The 23,519-nt window shown below is 49.4% G+C and overlaps 1 protein-coding gene across 1 annotated transcript in view; it reads right to left on the bottom strand.

The window, feature by feature from the left end:
• Positions 1-23,133, bottom strand: part of LOC140720056 (NACHT, LRR and PYD domains-containing protein 3-like) — a 209,740-nt gene extending 186,607 nt beyond the window's left edge. The window contains exons 1-5 of the mRNA XM_073034955.1: positions 22,949-23,133; positions 22,215-22,381; positions 19,271-19,442; positions 19,106-19,171; positions 10,906-12,643 (exon numbers count right to left, since the gene is read on the bottom strand). Of these exons, the coding sequence (XP_072891056.1) occupies positions 10,906-12,643; positions 19,106-19,171; positions 19,271-19,442; positions 22,215-22,256 (2,018 nt within the window). The 5' untranslated portion in view covers positions 22,257-22,381; positions 22,949-23,133. The remainder of the gene's footprint in view (positions 1-10,905; positions 12,644-19,105; positions 19,172-19,270; positions 19,443-22,214; positions 22,382-22,948) is intronic.
• Positions 23,134-23,519: the final 386 nt, after the last annotated feature.

The following is a 23,519-nucleotide window of genomic DNA, read 5'->3' as shown; positions in this document are numbered from 1 at the left end:
GGGGATGGGGAAGAGAGATCCCACAGGAGGAAGGGGGATGGGGAAGAGTGATCCCACAGGAGAAAGGGGGATGGGGAAGAGAGATCCTACAGGAGGAAGGCTGATGGGGAAGATGAATCCCACAGGAGAAAGGGGATGGGGAAGAGAGATCCCACAGGAGGAAGGGGGATGGGGAAGAGAGATCCCACAGGAGAAAGGGGGATGGGGAAGAGAGATCCTACAGGAGGAAGGGGGATGGGGAAGAGAGATCCCACAGGAGAAAGGGGATAGGGAAGAGAGATCCCACAGGAGGAAGGGGGATGGGGAAGAGAGATCCCACAGGAGGAAGGCGGATGGTGAAGGGAGATCCAACAGGAGGAAGAGGGATGGGGAAGGGAGTTCCTATAGGAGGAAGGGGGATGGGTAAAGGAGATCCTACACGAGGAAGGGGATGGGGAAGAGAGATCCTATAGGAGGAAGGGGGATGGGTAAAGGAGATCCTACACGAGGAAGGGGATGGGGAAGAGTGCCTATAGGAGGAAGGGGGATGGGGAAGAGAGATCCCACAGGAGGAAGGGGGATGGGGAACAGAGTTCCCACAGGTCGAAGGGGGATGGAAAAGAGAGATCCTATAGGAGGAAGTGGGATGGGGAAGAGAGATCCCACAGGAGGAAGGGGGATGGGGAAGAGAGATCCCACAGGAGGAAGGGGGATGGGGAAGAGAGATCCCACAGGAGAAAGGGGGATGGGGAAGAGAGATCCTACAGGAGGAAGGCGGATGGGGAAGAGAGATCCCACAGGAGAAAGGGGATGGGGAAGAGAGATCCCACAGGAGGAAGGGGGATGGGGAAGAGAGATCCCACAGGAGGAAGGCGGATGGAGAAGGGAGATCCAACAGGAGGAAGAGCGATGGGGAAGGGAGTTCCTATAGGAGGAAGGGGGATGGGTAAAGGAGATCCTACACGAGGAAGGGGATCGGGAAGAGAGATCCTATAGGAGGAAGGGGGAATGGGGAAGAGAGATCCCACATGAGGAAGGGGGATGGGGAAGAGAGATCCCACAGGAGGATGGGGGATGGGGAAGAGAGATCCTACAGGAGGAAGGGGGATGGGGAAGAGAGATCCCACAGGAGGAAGGGGATGGGGAAGAGAGATCCCACAGGAGGAAGGGGGATGGGGAAGAGAGATCCTATAGGAGGAAGGGGGATGGGGAAGAGAGATCCCACAGGAGGGAGGGCATGGGGAAGAGAGATCCCACAGAAGGGGGATGGGGAAGAGAGATCCTATAGGAGGAAGGTGATGGGGAAGAGAGATCCCACAGGAGGAAGGGGATGGGGAAGAGAGATCCCACAGGAGGAAGGGGGATGGGGAAGAGAGATCCCACAGGAGGAAGGGGGATGGGGAAGAGAGATCCCACAGGAGGGAGGGCATGGGGAAGAGAGATCCCACAGAAGGGGGATGGTGAAGAGAGATCCTATAGGAGAAAGGGGATGGGGAAGAGAGATCCCACAGGAGGAAGGGGATGGGGAAGAGAGATCCCACAGGAGGAAGGGGATGGGGAAGAGAGATCCCACAGGAGGAAGGGGATGGGGAAGAGAGATCCTATAGGAGGAAGGGGGAATGCGGAAGAGAGATCCCACAGGAGGAAGGGGGATTGGGAAGAGAGATCCCACAGGAGGATGGGGGATAGGGAACAGAGTTCCCACAGGTCGAAGGGGGATGGAAAAGAGAGATCCTACAGGAGAAAGGGGATGGGGAAGAGAGATCCCACAGGAGGAAGGGAATGGGGAAGAGAGATCCCACAGGAGGAAGGGGGATGGGGAAGAGAGATCCTACAGGAGAAAGGGGGATGGGGAAGAGAGATCCCACAGGTGGAAGGGGATGGGGAAGAGAGATCCCACAGGAGGAAGGGGATGGGGAAGAGAGATCCCACAGGAGGAAGGGGATGGGGAAGAGAGATCCCACTCGAGGAAGGGGGATAGGAAAGAGTGATCCTACGGGAGTAATGGGGATGGGAAGGAGAGATCACACAGGAGGAAGGTGGATGGGGAAGAGAAATCCCACAGAAGGAAGTGGGATGGGGAAGACAGATCCCACAGGAAGAAGTGGGCTGGGGAAGATTAATCCCACAGAAGGAAGTGGGATGGGGAAGAGAGATCCCACAGGAGGATGTGGGATGGGGAACAGTGTTCCCACAGGTCGAAGAAGGATAGAAAAGAGAGATCCTATGGGAGAAAAGGAATGGGAAGGAGAGATCCCACAGGAGGAAGGCGGATGGTGAAGGGAGATCCAACAGGAGGAAGAGGGAAGGGGAAGAGAGATCCTATAGGAGGAAGGGGGATGGGTAAAGGAGATCCTACACGATGAAGGGGATGTGGAAGAGAGATCCCACAGGAGGAAGGGGGATGGGGAAGGGAGATCGAAAAGGAGGAAGGGGGATGGGGAAGAGAAATCCCACAGGAGGAAGGGGGATGGGGAAGAGAGATCCAACAGGAGGAAGGGGTTGGGGAAGAGAAATCCTATAGGAGGAAGGGGGATGGGTAAAGGAGATCCTACACGATGAAGGGGATGTGGAAGAGAGATCCCACAGGAGGAAGGGGGATGGGGAAGGGAGATCCACAGGAGGAAGGGGGATGGGGAAGAGAAATCCCACAGGAGGAAGTGGGATGGGGAAGAGAGATCCCACAGGAGGATGTGGGATGGGGAACAGAGTTCCCACAGGTCGAAGGGGGATGGAAAAGAGAGATCCTATAGGAGGAAGGGGGATGGGGAAGAGAGATCCCACAGGAGGAAGGGGGATGGGGAAGAGAGATCCCACAGGAGGAAGGGGGATGGGGAAGAGAGATCCCACAAGAGAAAGGGGGATGGGGAAGACAGATCCCACAGGAGAAAGGGGATGGGGAAGAGAGATCCCACAGGAGGAAGGGGGATGGTGAAGAGAGGTCCTACAGGAGGAAGGCGGATGGTGAAGGGAGTTCTTATAGGTTAAAGGAGATCCTACACGAGGAAGGGGATCGGTAAGAGAGATCCCATAGGAGGAAGGGGGATGGGTAAAGGAGATCCTACACGAGGAAGGGGATCGGGAAGAGAGATCCTATAGGAGGAAGGGGGATGGGTAAAGGAGATCCTACACGATGAAGGGGATGTGGAAGAGAGATCCCACAGGAGGAAGGGGGATGGGGAAGGGAGATCCAACAGGAGGAAGGGGGATGGGGAAGAGAGATCCCACAGGAGGAAGTGGGTTGGGGAACAGAGTTCCCACAGGTCGAAGGGGGATGGAAAAGAGAGATCCTATAGGAGGAAGGGGGATGGGGAAGAGAGATCCCACAGGAGGAAGGGGGATGGGGAAGAGAGATCCCACAGGAGGAAGGGGGATGGGGAAGAGTGATCCCACAGGAGAAAGGGGGATGGGGAAGAGAGATCCTACAGGAGGAAGGCTGATGGGGAAGATGAATCCCACAGGAGAAAGGGGATGGGGAAGAGAGATCCCACAGGAGGAAGGGGGATGGGGAAGAGAGATCCCACAGGAGGAAGGCGGATGGTGAAGGGAGATCCAACAGGAGGAAGAGGGATGGGGAAGGGAGTTCCTATAGGAGGAAGGGGGATGGGTAAAGGAGATCCTACACGAGGAAGGGGATCGGGAAGAGAGATCCTATAGGAGGAAGGGGGAATGGGGAAGAGAGATCCCACAGGAGGAAGGGGGATGGGGAAGAGAGATCCCACAGGAGGATGGGGGATGGGGAAGTGAGATCCTACAGGAGGAAGGGGGATGGGGAAGAGAGATCCCACAGGAGGAAGGTGATGTGGAAGAGAGATCCCACAGGAGGAAGGGGGATGGGGAAGAGAGATCCTATAGGAGGAAGGGGGATGGGGAAGAGAGATCCCACAGGAGGGAGGGCATGGGGAAGAGAGATCCCACAGAAGGGGGATGGGGAAGAGAGATCCTATAGGAGGAAGGGGATGGGGAAGAGAGATCCCACAGGAGGAAGGGGATGGGGAAGAGAGATCCCACAGGAGGAAGGGGATGGGGAAGAGAGATCCCACTCGAGGAAGGGGGATAGGAAAGAGTGATCCTACAGGAGAAAGGGAATGGGAAGGAGAGATCCCACAGGAGGAAGGCGGATGGTGAAGGGAGATCCAACAGGAGGAAGAAGGATGGGGAAGAGAGATCCTATAGGAGGAAGGGGGATGGGTAAAGGAGATCCTACACGAGGAAGGGGATGGGGAAGAGAGATCCTATAGGAGGAAGGGGGATGGGTAAAGGAGATCCTACACGAGGAAGGGGATGGGGAAGAGATCCTATAGGAGGAAGGGGGAAGGGAAGAGAGATCCCACAGGAGGAAGGGGGATGGGGAAGAGAGATCCCACAGGAGGAAGTGGGATGGGGAACAGAGTTCCCACAGGTCGAAGGGGGATGGAAAAGAGAGATCCCACAGGAGGAAGGGGGATGGGGAAAAATGATCGTTTGGGAGGAAGGGGGATGGGTAAAGGAGATTCCACACGAGGAAGGGGATGGAGTAGAGATATCCCACATGACGAAGGGGGATGGGGGATTTCAACATGCAGGTGAACTGGGAGAAACAGTTTAGTGCTGGACCCCAGGATAGGGAGTTTGTAGAGTGCCTACGGGATGCATTCTTGGAACAGCTTGTATGAGAGCCGACCAGGGACAAAGCTATTCTGGATTTTGTCTTGTGTAATGAACTGGATTTGATAAGCGATCTTGAAGTAAAGGAGCCATTAGGAGGTATTGACCATAACATGATGTGCTTTTATCTACAGTTTGAGAAGGATAAGGGCAGCTCGGAGGTGTCAGTGTTGCAGATGAACAGGGGAAACTATGGAGCCATGAGGGAGGAGCTGGCCAAAGTTGACTGGACGGATAGCCTAGCAGAAAAGACAGTGGAACAGCAATGGCAGGTATTCTTGGGAATAATGCACAAGGTGCAAAATCAGTTCATCCTCCGAAGAAGGAAGGATTCGAAGGGAGGAAAGGGGCCACAGTGGTTGACAAAGGAAGTCAGAGATTGCATAGCATTAAAAAAAAGGAAGTATGACAGAGCTAAGTTGAGTGGGAGGACAGATGATTGGGAAGTTTTTAAGGAACAACAGAACTTAACTAAAAAGGCAATACGGGGAGAAAAAATGAGTTACGAACGCAAGCTAGCCAGGAATATAAAGGAAGATAGCAAAAGCTTTTTGCGTATGTGAAGAGTAAGAAGATAGTTAAGAACAGTGTTGGGCCCTTGAAGAATGAATTGGGTGAAATAGTTATGGGAAACAGAGAAATGGCAGAAGATTTTAATAAGTACTTTATATCTGTCTTCACTAGGGAAGACACAAGCAATCTCCCAGATGTATGGATGGGCCAAGGACATAGGGTAACAGAGGAAATGAAACAGATTGACATTAGGAAGGAAACGGTGATGAGTAGACTGATGGGACTGAAGGCTGACAAATCCCCAGGTCCAGATGGTCTGCATCCTAGGGTACTAAAGGAGGTGGCCCTGGAAATTGCGGATGCATAGGTAATCATTTTCTAATGTTCTTTAGGTTCAGGATCAGTTCCTGAGGATTGGAGAATGGCTAATGTTATCCCATTTTTTAAGAAAGGAGGGAGGGAGAAAACAGAGAACTATCGACCTGTTAGCCTGACATCGGTGGTGGGGAAGATGCTAGAGTCCACTATTCAGGATGAAATAGTGGCATATCTAGATAACAGTGATAGGATTGGGCCGAGCCAGCATGGATTTACCAAGGGTAAATCATGCTTGACTAATCTGTTGGAGTTTTTCGAGGATGTAACCAGGAAGTTAGACGGGTGAGATCCAGTGGATGTAGTGTACCTCGATTTTCAGAAGGCATTTGATAAGGCCCCACTTAGGAGATTGGTGGGTAAAATCAAAGGTCAGGGCATCGGGGGGAAGACATTGACATGGATAGAATACTGTTTGGCAGATAGAAAGCAAAGGGTAGCGGTGAATGGGTGTTTCTCGGAATAGATAGATAGATATATAGATAGATAGATACTTTATTCATCCCCATGGGGAAATTCAACATTTTTTCCAATGTCCCATACACTTGTTGTACATACAATACTTAACTCAGTAATAATATGATATGCATCTAAATCACTAACTCAAAAAGCATTAATAATAGCTTTAAAAAAAAAAGTTCTTAAGTCCTGGCAGTTGAATTGTAAAGCCTAATGGCATTGGGGAGTATTGACCTCTTCATCCTGTCTGAGGAGCATTGCATCGACAGTAACCATGGCAGGTGGTGACCAGTGGGGTGCCACAGGGCTCGGTATTGGGACCACAGCTGTTTACAATTTACATCAACGATTTAGATGAAGGCATTGAGAATAACATCAGCCAATTTGCTGATGATACTAAGCTGGGTGGCAGTGTGACATGTGATGAGGATGTTAGGAGAATTCAAGGTGACTTGGATAGGCTGGGTGAGTGGGCAGATACTTGGCAGATGACGTTTAATGTGAATAAGTGTGAGGTTATCCACTTTGGGAGTAAGAACAGGAAGGCAGATTATTATCTGAACGGTGTAGAGTTAGGTTAGGGAGAAATACAAAGAGATCTAGGAGTCCTTGTTCATCAGTCACTGAAGGTGAATGAGCAAGTGCAGCAGGCAGTGAAGAAGGCTAATGGAATGTTGGCCTTTATTACAAAGGGAATTGGGTGCAAGAGCAAGGAAATCCTCTTGCATTTGTACAGAGCCCTGGTGAGACCACACCTGGAGTATTGTGTACAGTTTTGGTCTCCAGGGTTAAGAGGAAGTGCAGCGTAGATTCACGAGGTTAATTCCTGGGATGTCTGGACTGTCTTACGCAGAGAGGTTAGAGAGACTGGGCTTGTACACACTGGAATTAAGGAGATTGAGAGGGGATCTGATTGAAACATATAAGATTATTAAGGGATTGGACAAGATAGAGACAGGAAATATGTTCCAGATGCTGGGAGAGTCCAGTACCAGAGGGCATGGTTTGAGAATAAGGGGTTAGTCATTTAGGACAGAGTTAAGGAAAAACTTCTTCTCCCAGAGCGTTGTGGGGGTCTGGAATGCACTACCTCGGAAGGTAGTGGAGGCCAATTTTCTGGATGCTTTCAAGAAGGAGCTAGATAGGTATCTTATGGATAGGGGAATCAAGGGATATCGGGACAAGGCAGGAATCGGGTATTGATAGTAGATGATCAGCCATGATCTCAAAATGGCGGTGCAGGCTCAAAGGGCCGTATGGTCTACTTCTGCACCGATTGTCTATTGTCCCACAGGAGGAAGGGGGATGGGGAAGAGAGATCCCCAGGAGGAAGATGGATGGGGAAGATAGATCCCTCAGGAGTAAGTGGGATGGGGAAGAAATTTCCGGCAGGGGGAAGTGGATGGGGAAGAGTGATCCCACAGTAGGAAGCAGAATCAGGAAGAGAGATCCAACAGGAGGTAGGGGGATGGGAAAGAGAGATACCACAGCAGGAAGGGGATCCGGAAGAGAATTCCCACAGAAGGAAGAGAGATCCCACAAGAGGAAGGAGAATGGGAAAGAGAGATCCCACTGGAGGTAGGGGGATGGGAAAGAGAGATCCTACAGGAGGAAGGTGAATGGGAAAGAGAGATCCCACAGGAGAAAGGGGGCTGGAGAAGAGAGATTCCACAGCAGGAAGAGGGATGTGTAAGAGAGATCCCACAGGAGGGAATGGATGGGGAAGAGAGATCCCACAGGAGGAAGGAGGATGGGGAAGAGAGATCCCACAGAAGGAAAGGGGATGGGGAAAAGCGATCCCACAGGAGGAATGGGGCTGGGGAAGAGAGATCCCACACGAGGAAGGCGGATGGGGAAGAGAGATCCCACAGGAGGAAGAGGATGGGAAAGAGATATCCCACAGGAGGAAGGGGGATTGGGAAAAGAGATCCCACTGAAGGAAGGGGGATGGGGAAGAGAGATCCCACAGGAGGAAGGGGGATGGGAATGGAGAGATCCCACTGGAGGAAGGGAATGGGAAAGAGAGATCCAACAGAAGGAAGGAGAATGGGGAAGAGAGATCCGACGGTCGGAAGGGGGATGGGGAAAAGAGATCCCAAAGCAGGAAGGGGGACTGGGAAGACAGATCCCACAGCATGAAAGGGGATGGGGAAGAAACATCCCACAGGAGGGAGAGGAGATCCCACAGGAGTTGGGGGTAATGGGAGGAGCGATCCCACAGGAGGAAGGGGATAGGAAAGAGAGATCCAACGGGAGTAAGGGGAATGGGAAGGAGAAATCCCACAGGAGGAAGGCGGATGGGGAAGTGAGATCCCACAGGAGGAAGCGGGATGGGGAAGAGGTCCCACAGGAGGAAGACGATGGGGAAGAGAGATCACACAGCAGGAAGGAGAATGGGGAAGAGAGATCCCACAGGAGGAAGGGGCTGGGGAAGTGAGATCCCATGGAAGGAAGGGGGATGGGGAAGAGGTCCCATAGGAGGAAGGCGATGGGGAAGAGAGATCACACAGTAGGATGAGAATGGGGAAGAGAGATCCCACAGGGGGAGCAGGATGGCGAATCGACTTCCCAGAGGAGGAGGGGGATGGGGAAGAGTGATCCCAGAGGAGGAAGTGGATAGGGAAGAGAGATCCCGCATTCGGAAGTGGGATGGGGAAGAGAGATCCCACAGGCGGAAAGGGATGGGAAGAGAGATCCCACAGGACGAATGGGATGGGAAAAGGAGATCCCACAGGAGGAAGGGGGATGGGAAAAAGAGATCCCGCAGGAGGAATTGGGATGGGGAAATGAGATACCACAGTTGTAGGGGGATGGGGAAGAGAGATCCCAAGGGAGGAAGGAAAAACGGGAAGAGAGATCCCACAGGAGGATGGGGGATGGGGAAGAGAGATCCCACAGAAGGAAGGGGGTGGGGAAAAGAGATCCCAAAGGAGGAAGGGGGACTGGGAAGACAGATCCCACAGCAGGAAGGTTGATGGGGAAGAAACATCCCACAGGAGGGAGAGGATGAAGAAATGAGATCCCGCAGGAAGAAGTGGGATGGGGAGAAGAGATCCCATAGGAGTTGGGGGTAATGGGAGGAGAGATCCCACAAGAGGAAGGGGGATAGGATAGAGAGATCCAACGGGAGTAAGGGGAATGGGAAGGAGAGATCCCACGGGAGGAAGGAAAAAGGGGAAGAGAGATCCCAAAGGAGGAATGTGGCTGGACAAGAGAGATGCCACAGGAGGAAGGGCGATGGGGATGAGAGATACAACAGGAGGAAGGGGGATGGGGAAGAGAGATCCCACAGAAGTAAGTGAGATGGGGAAGAAATTTCCGGCAGGAGGATGTGGATGGGGAAGAGTGATCCCACAGTAGGAAGCAGAATCAGGAAGAGAGATCCAACAGGAGGTTGGGGGATGGGAAAGAGAAATACCACAGGAGGAAGGGGATCCGGAAGAGAATTCCTACAGAAGGAAGGGAGATGGGGAAGAGAGATCCCACAAGAGGAAGGAGAATGGGAAAGAGAGATCCCACAGGAGGAAGGGGGATGGGGAAAAGAGAACCCACAGGAGGAAGGGGATAGGAAAGAGAGATCCTACATGAGGAAGGGGATGGGGAAGAGAGATTCCACAGGAGGACGGGTGTTGGGGAAGAGAGATCCCACAGGAGGAAGGGGATGGGGAAGAGAGATCCCACAGACGGATGGGGGATGGGTGAGAGAGATCCCACAAGAGCAAGGGGTTGGGGAAGAGAGTTCCCACAGGAGGAAGGGGGATGGGGAAGACAGATCCCACAGGAGGAAGGGGATGGGGAAGAGATCCCACAGGAGGAAGGGGGATGGGGAAGAGAGATCCCACAGGAGGAAGGGGGATGGGGAAGACAGATCCCACAGAAGGATGGGGGATGGGGAAGAGAGATCCTTCAGGAGGAAGGGGGATGGGGAAGAGAGATCCCAGAGGAGGAAGTGGATATAGAAGAGAGATCCCGCAGGAGGAAGCTGAATCAGGAAGAGAGATCGAACGGGAGGAAGGAGATCTGGAAAAGAAATCTTCATGGGGAAGCAGATGGGGAAGAGAGTTCCCACAGGAAGAAAGGAATGGGGAAGAGATATCCCACAGGAGGTAGGAGATCGCGAAAAGAGATCCCTCAGGAGGAAGGTGAATGAGGAAGAGCGATCCCACAGGAGGAAGGAGAAAGTGAAAAGAGATCCCTCAGGAGGAAGGTGAATGGGGAAGAGAGATCCCACAGGAGGAAGGAGAAAGTGAAAAGAGATCCCTCAGGAGGAAGGTGAATGGGGAAGAGAGATCCCACAGGAGGAAGGTGAATGGGGAAGAGAGATCCCACAGGAGGAAGCTGGATGTGGAAAAGTGATCCCGCAGTAGGAAATGGGATGGGGAAAAGAGTTACCACAGTTATGGGGGGATTGGGAAGAGAGTTCCCACCGGTGGAAGGGGGATAGGAAAGAGAGATCCTGCAGGAGGAATTGGGATGGGGAAAAGATATCCCACAGGCGGAAGGGGGTTGGGGAAGAAACATCCCACAGGAGGAAGGGGTTGAGGAAATTAGATCCCGCAGGAAGAACTGGGATGGGGAGAAGAGATCCCCCAGGAGTTGGGGGTTTGGGGAAGAGAGATCCCACAGGCAGAAGAGTGATGGGAATGAGAGATCCCACAGGAAGGGGGATAGGGAAAGTGATCCGACAGCAGGGAGATCCCACAGCAGGAACGGGGGTGTGGAAGAGAAATCTGACAATAGGAAGGGTAATGGCTAAGAGAAATCCAACAGGAAAAAGGGGGATGGGGAAGAGTTATCGCACAGGATGAAGGGCGTGGCATTTGTCACAATTCATCTCAATCTGATTTACTGCAGTTTTACCCAAATCCCTTTTCATTGAAACAGCACAATGGAACAGTTTCACAGTTCTGAGTGAGAGATAAATCAAGTTACCTCAACTCCTGGCACTTGTGCAGCCCGGCTCCCAGCCGCTGGATTCCTTCACACTGAATGTTGCAGCTCTCCAGGTTGAGATGTTTTATTGTATCACAGAGTCCGATGGCATGAGACAGGACCGCGCAGTCAATAGGGGTCAGTGTCATTCCACTGAATGAAAGTGTTTTCAGAGATCCCAGTGCGGCCTGAGCCAGTCCACGATTCTGAGACTCAAACAGGTAGTGCAATGTGTTCAGGAGTCTCCTTCTACCAGCTTCACTCTCCATGTTTCCACTCTGGCGTTTAACCTCCTCCTTCACCCAGTCAATCACCCGGCAGGTTGTTTGATGAGGAAATGGACCCAGAAACTCCTCCAGGCCCCGAGCTGTCATTGGGTTGGAGAGACCAGCAACAAAACGGAGAAATACCTCAAATCGCCCATCTTCCGTCTTGTGGGCTTCAGTGAGGAATTTCAGGATATCCTCGGGATGTACAGTCAGGAATTGTGCGACTGCAGCTACAAACTCTTGGATGGTGAGGTGTGGGAATGTGTACACCACGCTGTGGGCAGAATCCTCTCTCTCCAAAAGCTCCATCAGGAAACCGGACAGGAACTGGGAAGGCTGCAGATTGAACTTGATCAAATCTCCGTCTGCAAACACAATCTTCTTCTCGGACACTCCTCTGTAGGCCATCTGACCCACCCTGAGTAACACATCACGGGGTCTCTGAATCTCACGACCGTGATTTTTCAGGATATTGTAAATATAGTAGGAGTATAGTTGAGTGATGGTCTTGGGAACTCTCTGCGGGTCCCTGACTCTTTGTGTGAAGAAGGGGCCCAGTGCCAGAGCGAGGATCCAGCAGTAGGAGGGGTTGTAGCTCATGGTGTACAGGATCTCGTTCTCCTGCACGTGTTTGAAAACAGCTTCCGCCACCGTCTGATCTTCAAAATGCCTGATGAAATATTCCTTCCGTTCCTCACCAACAAATCCCAGGATTTCAGCCCAGACACCGATATTCGCCTTTTTCAATAAATGTAACACAGTGGGGCGGGTGGTCACCAGCACTGAACACCCTGGGAGCAGCTTGCCCTGGATTAAACTGTACACTATGTCAGACACCTTGCACCGGAATTCAGGATCTGTGCATGAGTCCTGAGGGTCCGTGTTTCTCCGGCTGTCAGCAAAATCAATTGTGTCGTTGAATTCATCCAAACCATCAAATATAAATAGCATTCCCTCTGGGTTCTTCCACAGTGATTTCAGGACATTCCCGAGGTAAGGATAGAAAAACAGCACCAGGTTCGAGAGGTTTATTGTACAATTGATCGTGTTTAAATCTCGGAACTTGAAACTGAAGACGAACTGGAACTGTTGGTAAATTTTCCCCGTGGCCCAATCATAAACAATCTTTTGTACCATTGTTGTTTTCCCGATCCCCGGGACCCCGGCCACTGCTGCCGAACTCCCAGATTTGGATTTACTCCGGGAAAAGCTGCTCTGGAACAACTCATCAGTCCGGATTTTTTCCAGCTCCCTGCGGAGATCTTTCTGTCTCCACTCCTCGTGGTCTCTGCCTCTTGCCAGCAGCTCATGTTCCACCAGTCTCCGATCTCGAACAGAAGAAATGACCGTGAGTTTGGCGTATCGATCAACCAGCTGGAAAACCTTCACCTTCTCCCTCATCAGGATCGTGTTCACTCTCAGTGTTTCAGTTTGTGCCCACAGAGTCTCCTTGTGTTTCTGTTGAACATCTTCCATGGGAACAGAGAACAGAGTCAAAATGTTAACTAGCTCAACTGACAAAGAACTTTATAACTACATTTCAATATTCAGTGTTTGAGGTTACATGAATTAATTCAATGCTTCCATGGATATTAGGACAGAAAGTAAAATTCTGTTCACAGACACTAGAACTAACAGCGATGATTGTCCCAGAAAAATATCCAATCCTCATATTCTGACACTAATTACCGATGGTGAACTTTCCCCGGAAATCCTATTGCAATCCTGACTGCACTCCCGTTACAACATTTCACTATATTTAAAGCATTGTTGCGTCATTAACAGACGATGTTAATGTTGACCTGGTGTGGAAATATGGAGAGCAGGACAACGTGCATTTTGACAAAGCTGCACACTGGGGTGTCACGGGTGTCCACTGCTCTTGCATCAAAACAGGAGCAGAATATGCGGGAAATACTCAAGTCGGGCAGCGCCTGGGGGAGAATCACAGTGAACTTGCGGATCGATAACCCTTCGGAATGACAAGAAAGAAAATGGCTAGTTTGCAGTCCAACCGGGACACTCCGATATGGAGAGGAAGCTTTTGCCGATGTAGCAAGCTCCGTCTCTCCCTGCATCTGATGAGCACAAAGGAACGGCAGAGATTGACACAGCTTGGCACCAGAGGTGTTTCAGGAGATGCCAGTCTGCGTTGAACACTATTTAAGACTGCCTCAGGGGCTCTAGATCCACTGGGTTTACTCCCAAACTCTTCCCCATGAGGGGTACAGTTACAGAGCCGTGGATGTTTGAGATCAGAGCTTTCCTGTTGCTGGGTGAGCTGCCAATCACGGCCGACCAGACCCATCTGCCCAAAGCGACTGGTTGTAAGGAACCAGTAACCCGCCTTTACCCCTTCTGCTGTCGGAAGAAACGCTTCCACCGGACTTAGTGGCTGAGGCAAACGCCTGCATCCCAGCTGCCCGTTTTCCTACTGTTCCCAAGTCTCTGGATTCCAACAGTCACCAACACACCCCTGTACCAGGGAAGAGAAAAGGACTAGGGTATGATCGTGCCATCATTCAGCAACACACACACACACATTTACACACACACTCCCGACCAGGGAAGAGAAAAGGACTTAGGGTATGCTTTGCTTCATGGTCATGACTGCTTGGTAGAACCCCGGGATGTGCATGCCCTCAAAATCCTTTTGTTCCCTGGATCTGGAGTACCTGGTGCTGCTGTGTAAATCTTTCATGTTACTGCAGGAGTTCCCGGCTGTTATTATCACAGCTGTGTAATACGTCCCCCAGATGTGTGTTATTGTCACCGAGGGGGAATGTTTGCCACCAGAAACCAAATCAGCAAATCTGGATCAAGCGTTCCGTGTAAACAGCGCTTGCTGCGTGACCGACAGCTTACATTGCCGGTGATCAGCTGGAGCTCAGGAAACGCAGCTCCGATCTGGGCAAAGTCATCCAGGCAGTGAATCGACAATACAGAGACAGGATTCAGGGACAAATCTCCGCCAACAACACACACAGCTTATGGCCAGGTCTACACACCGTCACTGATTTCACAGCTCAGTGCAGTGATGCTGCCTCTCGCCCAGAGGAGCTAAATCTTTTCACGCTCGGTTCGACATCGCCGACACTGAGCCCCCGAGGAGAGCCGCCAAAGCGGTCTGCACATTGGTCATGTCTGGGTCTGAAGTACGCCGGTGTTTCCAGCGAGTGGACAGTCACAAGGCTGCGGGACCGGACGGCATCCCAGGGGCATTAATCGGGATTTACGCGTCACACCTGGCAGGTGTGTTCTCAGATATTTTTAATCTCTTCCCCTCAAAGTGTAGAGTGCCCTCCTGCTTCAAGTCATCCATCATTGTCACTGTACCTGAAACCACCAAGGCAGCATCTCTGAACGTCTGGCGTCCTATCACACCCACCTCAATAATAAGCAAATGCTTTGAGAGGCTGTCGATGGACTACATCTGCAGCTTGCTGCCACACACACTGGACCCACTACAATCCTCCTACTGGCACAACCGATCGACACAATACTCACTGCTCTACACACTGTCTTTAAGCATCCCGAGAAGAGGGATGTCTATGTGAGAGTGCTCTTGGACTACAGTTCAGCATTCAACACCATCATTCCCTCCAGGCTTGACCAGAAGCTCAGGGACCTCGGCCTTCACCCTGTCTTGTGCAGCGTGATCGTGGAGTTCCTGTCAGATCGCCGGCAAGTGGTAAGAGTGGGCTCCCTCACCTCTGCCACTCAATATAGGTGCCCCTCAGGGCTGTGTCCTAAGCCCCCTCCTTTACTCTCTGCATACGCATGACTGTGTCGCCACCCACAGCTCCAATCTGCTAATTAAATTTGCTGACGATACTATATTTATTGGCCAAATCTCAAATAATACCGAGGTAGCCTACACGGAAGAAGTAGATAGATAGATACTTTATTCATCACCATGGGGAAATTCAACCTTTTTTCCAATGTCCCATACACTTGTTGTAGCAAACCTAATTACATACAATACGTAACTCAGTAAAAATATGATATGCATCTAAATCACTATCTCAAAAAGCATTAATAATAGCTTTTTAAAAGTTCTTAAGTCCTGGCGGTTGAATTGTAAAGCCTAATGGCATTGGGGAGTATTGACCTCTTCATCCTGTCTGAGGAGCATTGCATCGATAGTAACCTGTCGCTGAAACTGCTTCTCTGTCTCTGGATGGTGCTATGTAGAGGATGTTCAGAGTTTTCCATAATTGACCGTAGCCTACTCAGCGCCCTTCGCTCAGCTACCGATGTTAAACTCTCCAGTACTTTGCCCACGACAGAGCCCGACTTCCTTACCAGCTTATTAAGACGTGAGGCATCCCTCTTCTTAATGCTTCCTCCCCAACACGCCACCACAAAGAAGAGGGCGCTCTCCACAACTGACCTATAGAACATCTTCAGCATCTCACTACAGACATTAAATGACGCCAACCTTCTAAGGAAGTACAGTCGACTCTGTGCCTTCCTGCACAAGGCATCTGTGTTGGCAGTCCAGTCTAGCTTCTCGTCTAACTGTACTCCCAGATACTTGTAGGTCTTAACCTGCTCCACACATTCTCCATTAATGATCACTGGCTCCATATGAGGCCTAGATCTCCTAAAGTCCACCACCATCTCCTTGGTCTTGGTGATATTGAGACGCAGGTAGTTTGAGTTGCACCATATCACAAAGTCCTGTATCAGTTTCCTATACTCCTCCTCCTGTCCATTCCTGACGCACCGCACTATGGCCGTGTCATCAGCGAACTTCTGCACATGGCAGGACTCCGAGTTATATTGGAAGTCTGATGTGTACAGGGTGAACAGGACCGGAGAGAGTACGGTTCCCTGCGGCGCTCCTGTGCTGCTGACCACCGTGTCAGACCTACAGTCTCCCAACCGCACATACTGAGGTCTATCTGTCAAGTAGTCCACTATCCAATCCACCATGTGAGAGTCTACTCCCATCTCCGTTAGTTTGTGCCTTAAGATCTTGGGCTGGATGGTGTTAAAGGCACTAGAGAAGTCAAGGAATGTAATCCTCACAGCACAACTGACCCCATCTACATGAGAGAGTGATTTGTGCAGCAAATACGTGATAGCATCCTCCACTCCCACCTTCTCCTTATACGCAAACTGAAGAGTCATCACCCTGACACAATGGTGTCAAGAAAACAACTTCTCCCTCAATGTCGGAAAAACGAAGGAGATGGTTGCAATGTCGCAAAATCAGGAGGAGTGGAGATAGGCTAACCCCTGTTGACCTCAATGGATCTGGGGTTGAGAGTGTGAACAGCTTTAAGTTCCTCGACAGAAACATCACTGAGAACCTCACGTGGTCTGTGCACACCAGCTGTGTGGTGAACAAAAGGCTCAACAGCACCTCTTTCACCTCAGATGGTTGAGGAGGTTTGGTCTGGGCCTCCGAATGCGAACAATTTTCTACAGGGGTGCAACTGAGAGCATCCCGACTGGCTGCGTCACTGCCTGGTACGGGAACCGTACTTCCCTCGATCGCAGGACTCTGCGGACAGTGGTGCGGACAGCCCAGCCCATCTGCAGATGTGAACTTCCCACTATTCATGACATTACAGAGACAGGAGGGTAAAAAGGGACCAGAGGATCATTCTGGACCCAAGTCTCACCACGCACACACTGTCCCAGCTCCTCCCATCAGAGAAACGACACTGCAGCATAAAAGCCAGGACCAACAGGCTTCTTCCACCAGGCCATCAGACTGATTAAATCACGCTGATACAATCCTGTTTCTACAATTGTGCTGCTGGCACTGAAAACAGTTTTCACAACTTCTGTCCGTGATATCAAACCTGATTCTGAGAGTTTTTATCTGACTGTTGTGTCGTTTGTTTTAGATCTGTGACGCATCATACTCACACCGTCCTATTTCGTATCAAAGTGCGCTCCAGTGCACATGGTGTCTGCTAGAAATTGTTCTTTAAGTTCTTACTTTTCTTTGCGTATTTTCTAGATCCGTTTCAGACCAGGAAACTATACCAAAAGAATCCATCAATATGGGCCCAGTGAATGTTTACTCCCTTTGTTATACTTTTACTGTTCAGCTCTGTTTGGCAGATTTCCTTCATCCTTGATGTAAATTCAGATTTTCCTTTATCACAAGATGATCTATTTTCCTTGCTTATTGATATCCTACGTATATGTTTCATATTCATCCATCGGCTGCCTTGTATCCTGATGCCTGTTTGATATTCTGCCGGCTTTATTGCACCTTTCTTTATGTTTCATGTTCTGTACTTTTCTAGTCTCAAGTTTATACCTTTGGAAATTAGTTCCATTATTTGAATTATTTGTCTTAGCTTTACTGATGCAAGAGCAAATAATTTCGAATCATCAATGTATAGCAGTGTCAAGGTATAATTTGTTTTTTTTTCTGATTTTATACCTGAGATTTCTCCGTTTCAGTAAATTATGATCGGGTTTAAAGCCGGACAAAACCATAGTGGGCTTAAAGATTCACAATGGGAAATCCCTACATTTATTTTGATAACGGTGGTTGTTCATTTGTGGTTGTTAATAGGGTGATTATTGTCCACCAGTGCTTTATTAGATGTTGTTGAAATTTCACAAGTCTTGGATGAATCTTATATATACTTGGAACTTCTGTTAACCAACCAAGGGAGAGAATCAAATGTTTTTTGATACAATATAACATTGAAAGATGTCTGCTTTCCTCAGTGTTTGATATAGAATTACATAATTGATTATCAGTTGTTCCTTAAATTCGTCCATAAGCTAAAGGTATTCTTTCTGCTTTTCTGTACGTATTATGGTTATCTAAATAAGTGATTATTGTTTATGAGATACATAATGTTGCAATATTATATATAAATTTTTCTTATTATTAGGAGCCAGTAATAACATAGTAGGTGACCATTCAATAGTCATAAATGCAGAATTAAAGCTGTCCTTGAGGCTGCTGGTACGTACCTTCAGCTTTTTATATTTTCTGCCGCATGGGAGTATGAAAGGGAGAATGTTTGAGGGTTCATCAGCAAGGCTTTGGGTGGGGTCTGTGTCTGGCTAACTTAATTGAGTTCCTCCAGGAGGTGACAAAGGTGATGGATGAAGTTACAGATGGATGTTGTCTACTTGGATATTGGTAGAATCTTTGACAAGGTTCCCAATGGGAGGCTCATACACAAGGTTAACATGCCTGGGAACTGTGGTGAATTGCCCTGGCTGGCGGGGAACCATATTGTGAGAAATTGCTTTCGCTGGCGGGTGGTGAATCTGTGAAAAAATTGTCATAGATGGCAGAGGAAGACAGGTCAATGGGTATACTAAAATGTAGGTCTATGTTCCTGATTCGGAAGAACGTCAACATTTACAAAAGGCAAGATAATGGGGTTGAGAGGAATTGCGGAGCAAATTCACTGAGCTGAATGGCTTAATTGTCTGCTTAAGTCTGATGGTTTTAAGGTGCATCTAGAGTATTGTGTTCACTTCTGATTGTCCAGCAGTGGGAATGATTGGAGAGGGTGCAGAACAGGTTCACCAGGATGTTGCTTGGATTCGGTGGCATGTGAGGTAAGTAGAGGTATGAGAATCAGAATTGAGTGCAGCTGCTATTACGAAGAAGGTGCTTCGGAATCTGAAAGGTCTGAAGAGAGAAAGGTCACCTGGACTGGGTCATACAGTGTGTCAGGAGCCTGTCTGGGGTGTGTGGGGATTCCCAGAGCGTTAGGACCCGGAGTGGAGGGTTCAGAGACACAAGGGCTGGATTAATACATTAACAGCTGGAAAAATACACTTTACAATGTTCAGGCTGCAACGAGAGATGATCTGAATTGCAACCTGAAACCAGAGATCAACGAATGATTGATGGTGGATTTTCGTTCCCAGATTCTGCCAAGTCACAGTCTAACATTTGAGATGTGGTTTGAACGGAACATTTCATCACTCACCTATCAGTTCAGTGGGTAACTCAGACAACCCTTGTGCGATGTTTATGTATTCCTCTGGGTCAGGACCTGTTTAAATCAAAAAAAGAGTTCATGAAAACAGAACTAAAATAATTACAACTATTCAGTTCAATGTGCCTTTGTGTTCAGTGCGTGTTTTTAACATACCGAGCTCCTGTATTTCCCACAGTATCCTGTCCAACTTCGGTAACTCAGTCCTCCACATCACAAAGGATTCCCACATCGCCCTCCGGGCCCGGGAGCCCTTGTCCATCACCAAACTGAGGAAGAGTCTGGAACTCTCTGTCCGGTTTCCCTTCTCTGTCAGTTCAGTGACTTTCTAGAAAAGCAAACAATTAATTTATTGTGGAGTAGATGGACAGACATGGCGAATCTCAGAGATTAATATTCATTCTGGATTAATGAGCTGAGGTGAGTTTGACCGACGGTCCTGATAAGATGCAAAATTAATCTTAGACTGAATGCCTGTTCAACAGTCCAGATATGCAGCCCTTGCACTTATGTCATACAACGATATGACTATTACAGCACAGTAACACAGTCCGTGCCGAGCGCTTACTCTCACCTAGTCCCACCTACCTGCACTCAGCCCATAACCCTCCATTCCCTTCCTGTCCATATACATATCCAGTTTTTAAAATGGCAATATTGAACCTGCTTTTGCCACTTCTACTGCAATCTCATTCCACACAGTTACCACTCTCTGAGTAAAGAAGTTCCCCCTCGTGTTACCCCTAAACGTTTGCCCCCAACTCTCAACTCATGTCCTCTTGTTTGAATCTCGCCTACTCTCAATGGAAAAAAGCCTATCCACATCAACTCTATCTGTCCCCACATAATTATAAATGCCTCTATCAAGTTAACCCCCTTCAAACTTCAACGCTCTAAAGAATAAAGAGTTAACTTGTTCAAACTTTCTCTGTACTTAGGTGCTGAGACCCAGGTAACATTCTAGTATATCTCCTCTGTACTCTCTATATTTTGTTGACATCTTTTCTATAATTCGGTGACCAGAACTGTACACAATACTCCAAATTTGGCCTTACCAATGCCTTGTACAATTCATCTTTACTCCCAACTCCTGTACTCAATGCTCTGATTTATAAAGGCCAGCATACCAAAAGCTTTCTTCACCACCCTATCCACATGAGATTCCACCTTCAGGGAACTATGCACCATTATTACTAGTTCACTCTGTTATACTACACTCTTCAGCGCCCTACCATTTACCATGTATGTCCTATTTTGATTAGTCCTACAAAAATAAAGCACCTCACACTTATCAGCATTAAACTCAATCTGCAATCTTTCAGCCCACTCTTCTAACTGTCCTAAATCTCTTTGTAAGATTTGACAACTACATCATTATCCACAACACCACATATCTTAGAATCCTCTGCATACTTAGTAATCCAATGTACCACCCCATCATCCAGATCATTAATGTATATGACAAACAGCATTGGACCCAGTACAGATCCCGAGGCACACCACTAGTCACCGGCCTCCAATCTGAGAAACAGTTATCCACCACTACTCTCTGGCATCTCCCATCCAGCCACTGTTGAATCCATTTTACTACTTCAATATTAATACCTAACGATTGAACCTTCCTAACTAACCTTCCGTGCGGAACCTTGTCAAAGGTCTGACTGAGGTCCAGTACACTGATAAATACAGCAGGTGTGAGAGGAGAAGGTGACTCTGAACCTGCAGTTCCCAGTAATCCCCACCTGAACAGCTGAAACAGATCTACTGAAGACAAAGGTCGACTGAGGTCCGGTACACTGATAAATACAGCAGGTGTGAGAGGAGAAGGTGACCCTGAACCTGCGGTTCCCAGTGCTCCCCACCTGAACAGCTGAAACAGATCTACTGAAAACAAAGGTCTGACTGAGGTCCGGTACACTGATAAATACAGCAGGTGTGAGAGGAGAAGGTGACTCTGAACCTGCAGTTCCCAGTGCTCCCCACCTGAACAGCTGAAACAGATCTACTGAAGACAAAGGTCTGACTGAGGTCCGGTACACTGATAAATACAGCAGGTGTGAGAGGAGAAGGTGACTCTGAACCTGCAGTTCCCAGTGCTCCCCACCTGAACAGCTGAAACAGATCTACTGAAGACAAAGGTCTGACTGAGGTCCGGTACACTGATAAATACAGCAGGTGTGAGAGGAGAAGGTGACTCTGAACCTGCAGTTCCCAGTGCTCCCCACCTGAACAGCTGAAACAGATCTACTGAAGACAAAGATCTGACTGAGGTCCGGTACACTGATAAATACAGCAGGTGTGAGAGGAGAAGGTGACTCTGAACCTGCAGTTCCCAGTGCTCCCCACCTGAACAGCTGAAACAGATCTACTGAAGACAAAGGTCTGACTGAGGTCCGGTACACTGATAAATACAGCAGGTGTGAGAGGAGAAGGTGACTCTGAACCTGCAGTTCCCAGTGCTCCCCACCTGAACAGCTGAAACAGATCTACTGAAGACAAAGGACTGACTGAGGTCCGGTACACGGATAAATACAGCAGGTGTGAGAGGAGAAGGTGACTCTGAGCCTGCAGTTCCCAGTGCTCCCCACCTGAACAGCTGAAACAGATCTACTGAAGACAAAGGTCTGACTGAGGTCCGGTACACGGATAAATACAGCAGGTGTGAGAGGAGAAGGTGACTCTGAACCTGCAGTTCCCAGTGCTCCCCACCTGAACAGCTGAAACAGATCTACCGAAGACAAAGGTCTGACTGAGGTCCGGTACACGGATAAATACAGCAGGTGTGAGAGGAGAAGGTGACTCTGAACCTGCGGTTCCCAGTGATCCCCACCTGAACAGCTGAAACAGATCTACTGAAGACAAAGGTCTGACTGAGGTCCGGTACACTGATAAATACAGCAGGTGTGAGAGGAGAAGGTGACTCTGAACCTGCAGTTCCCAGTGCTCCCCACCTGAACAGCCGAAAATGATCTACTGAAGACAAGTCAGAGATCAAAGTCTTTAATGCCATGTAGAACACCTAGAAAGTGCAGGAGATTAATATCGATCAGTCTTCCCTCTAATTACAGCAGTTCAGTGACAATGCACTAAATACACTCACCTCATTTTCTTCTCTACTGAAATGTCCCTGCTTTGTCAACATCCAACCGAGTCTTTCAACCTTTTCTTCAATTGCATGTTTGAGTCTGTCCCTGTAGAACTTGGTCAGTTGGTACAGTCGATACTCGCCCCCCTTTGCCAGGAGGTCGGAGATTGTAAACTCTGGCTCTGCGAATATAAAATGTGAATGTAGTCACAAACTCAAATATCGCTTGTCTCCACCGCTCTCACCCAGCCCTAACAAACCAGTCATGTCTTGAACCTTATTGTTTACCTGCTTTCAGCTGGAAACAAGCATTTTGCCCTAATCTCCAAAACTGGCCTTAAAAAACCGACCCATCAATGCGCTGTGCTAGACGTTCCCAGAAGGAACCCATTCACCAGAAACCTGTCTCTCCCACCGTCCCACCCACTCACCGATTTCAGTTTAAAATGGGCAATAAATGTTGGGGCTGTCGCTTCCCAGAAATACTCTCTCTATGCTGGCGAATACATTTCCCGTAACTCATATCCTGGAAATACTCTCTGATCCGGATAGCTGCATTTCCTCCGATACACATCCTGGAAATCCTCAGAACAGGTAGGACATTTCCTGTAGTGTGGTAACTGGTGCCACACTACACCGACTGCACACGCCCACACTTTTCCCCTCTCTGACCAACCCTCCAACAAGGAATCACATTTACCCACTTCCCACCTCATTCTGCGAACACATCACCCTCATGATTCAGTCACCCACTCCCTGTTGGGCACTTGACAATTCCGTGTTTAATGAGTTTCCGAGCTGACAGGAAGTCGCCTCACTTGTGCCGGTTCCAGGGTCCTGCTCAGTGTCTCTGACGTCACTGTCTCTGGGCTGACAGGCAGTCGCCTCACTTGTGCCGGTTCCAGGGTCCTGATCGGTGTCTCTGACGTCACTGTCTCTGGGCTGACAGTAAGTCGCCTCACTTGTGCTGGGTCCAGGGTCCTGCTCAGTGTCTCTGACGTCACTGTCTCTGGGCTGACAGGCAGTCGCCTCACTTGTGCTGGGTCCAGGGTCCTGCTCAGTGTCTTTGACGTCACTGTCTCTGGGCTGACAGGCAGTCGCCTCACTTGTGCCGGTTCCAGGGTCCTGCTCAGTGTCTTTGACGTCACTGTCTCTGGGCTGACAGGCAGTCGCCTCACTTGTGCCGGTTCCAGGGTCCTGCTCAGTGTCTCTGACGTCACTGTCTCTGGGCTGACAGACAGTCGCCTCACTTGTGCTGGGTCCAGGGTCCTGCTCAGTGTCTCTGACGTCACTGTCTCTGGGCTGAATTTGCTCCTCCTC

The sequence above is a fragment of the Hemitrygon akajei genome, unplaced genomic scaffold (assembly GCF_048418815.1).
Source record: "Hemitrygon akajei unplaced genomic scaffold, sHemAka1.3 Scf000035, whole genome shotgun sequence".
In the NCBI taxonomy this organism is placed as follows: domain Eukaryota; kingdom Metazoa; phylum Chordata; class Chondrichthyes; order Myliobatiformes; family Dasyatidae; genus Hemitrygon; species Hemitrygon akajei.
Note: the sequence above shows the minus strand (reverse complement) of the source record. Positions and strands in the feature narration are given on the sequence as shown.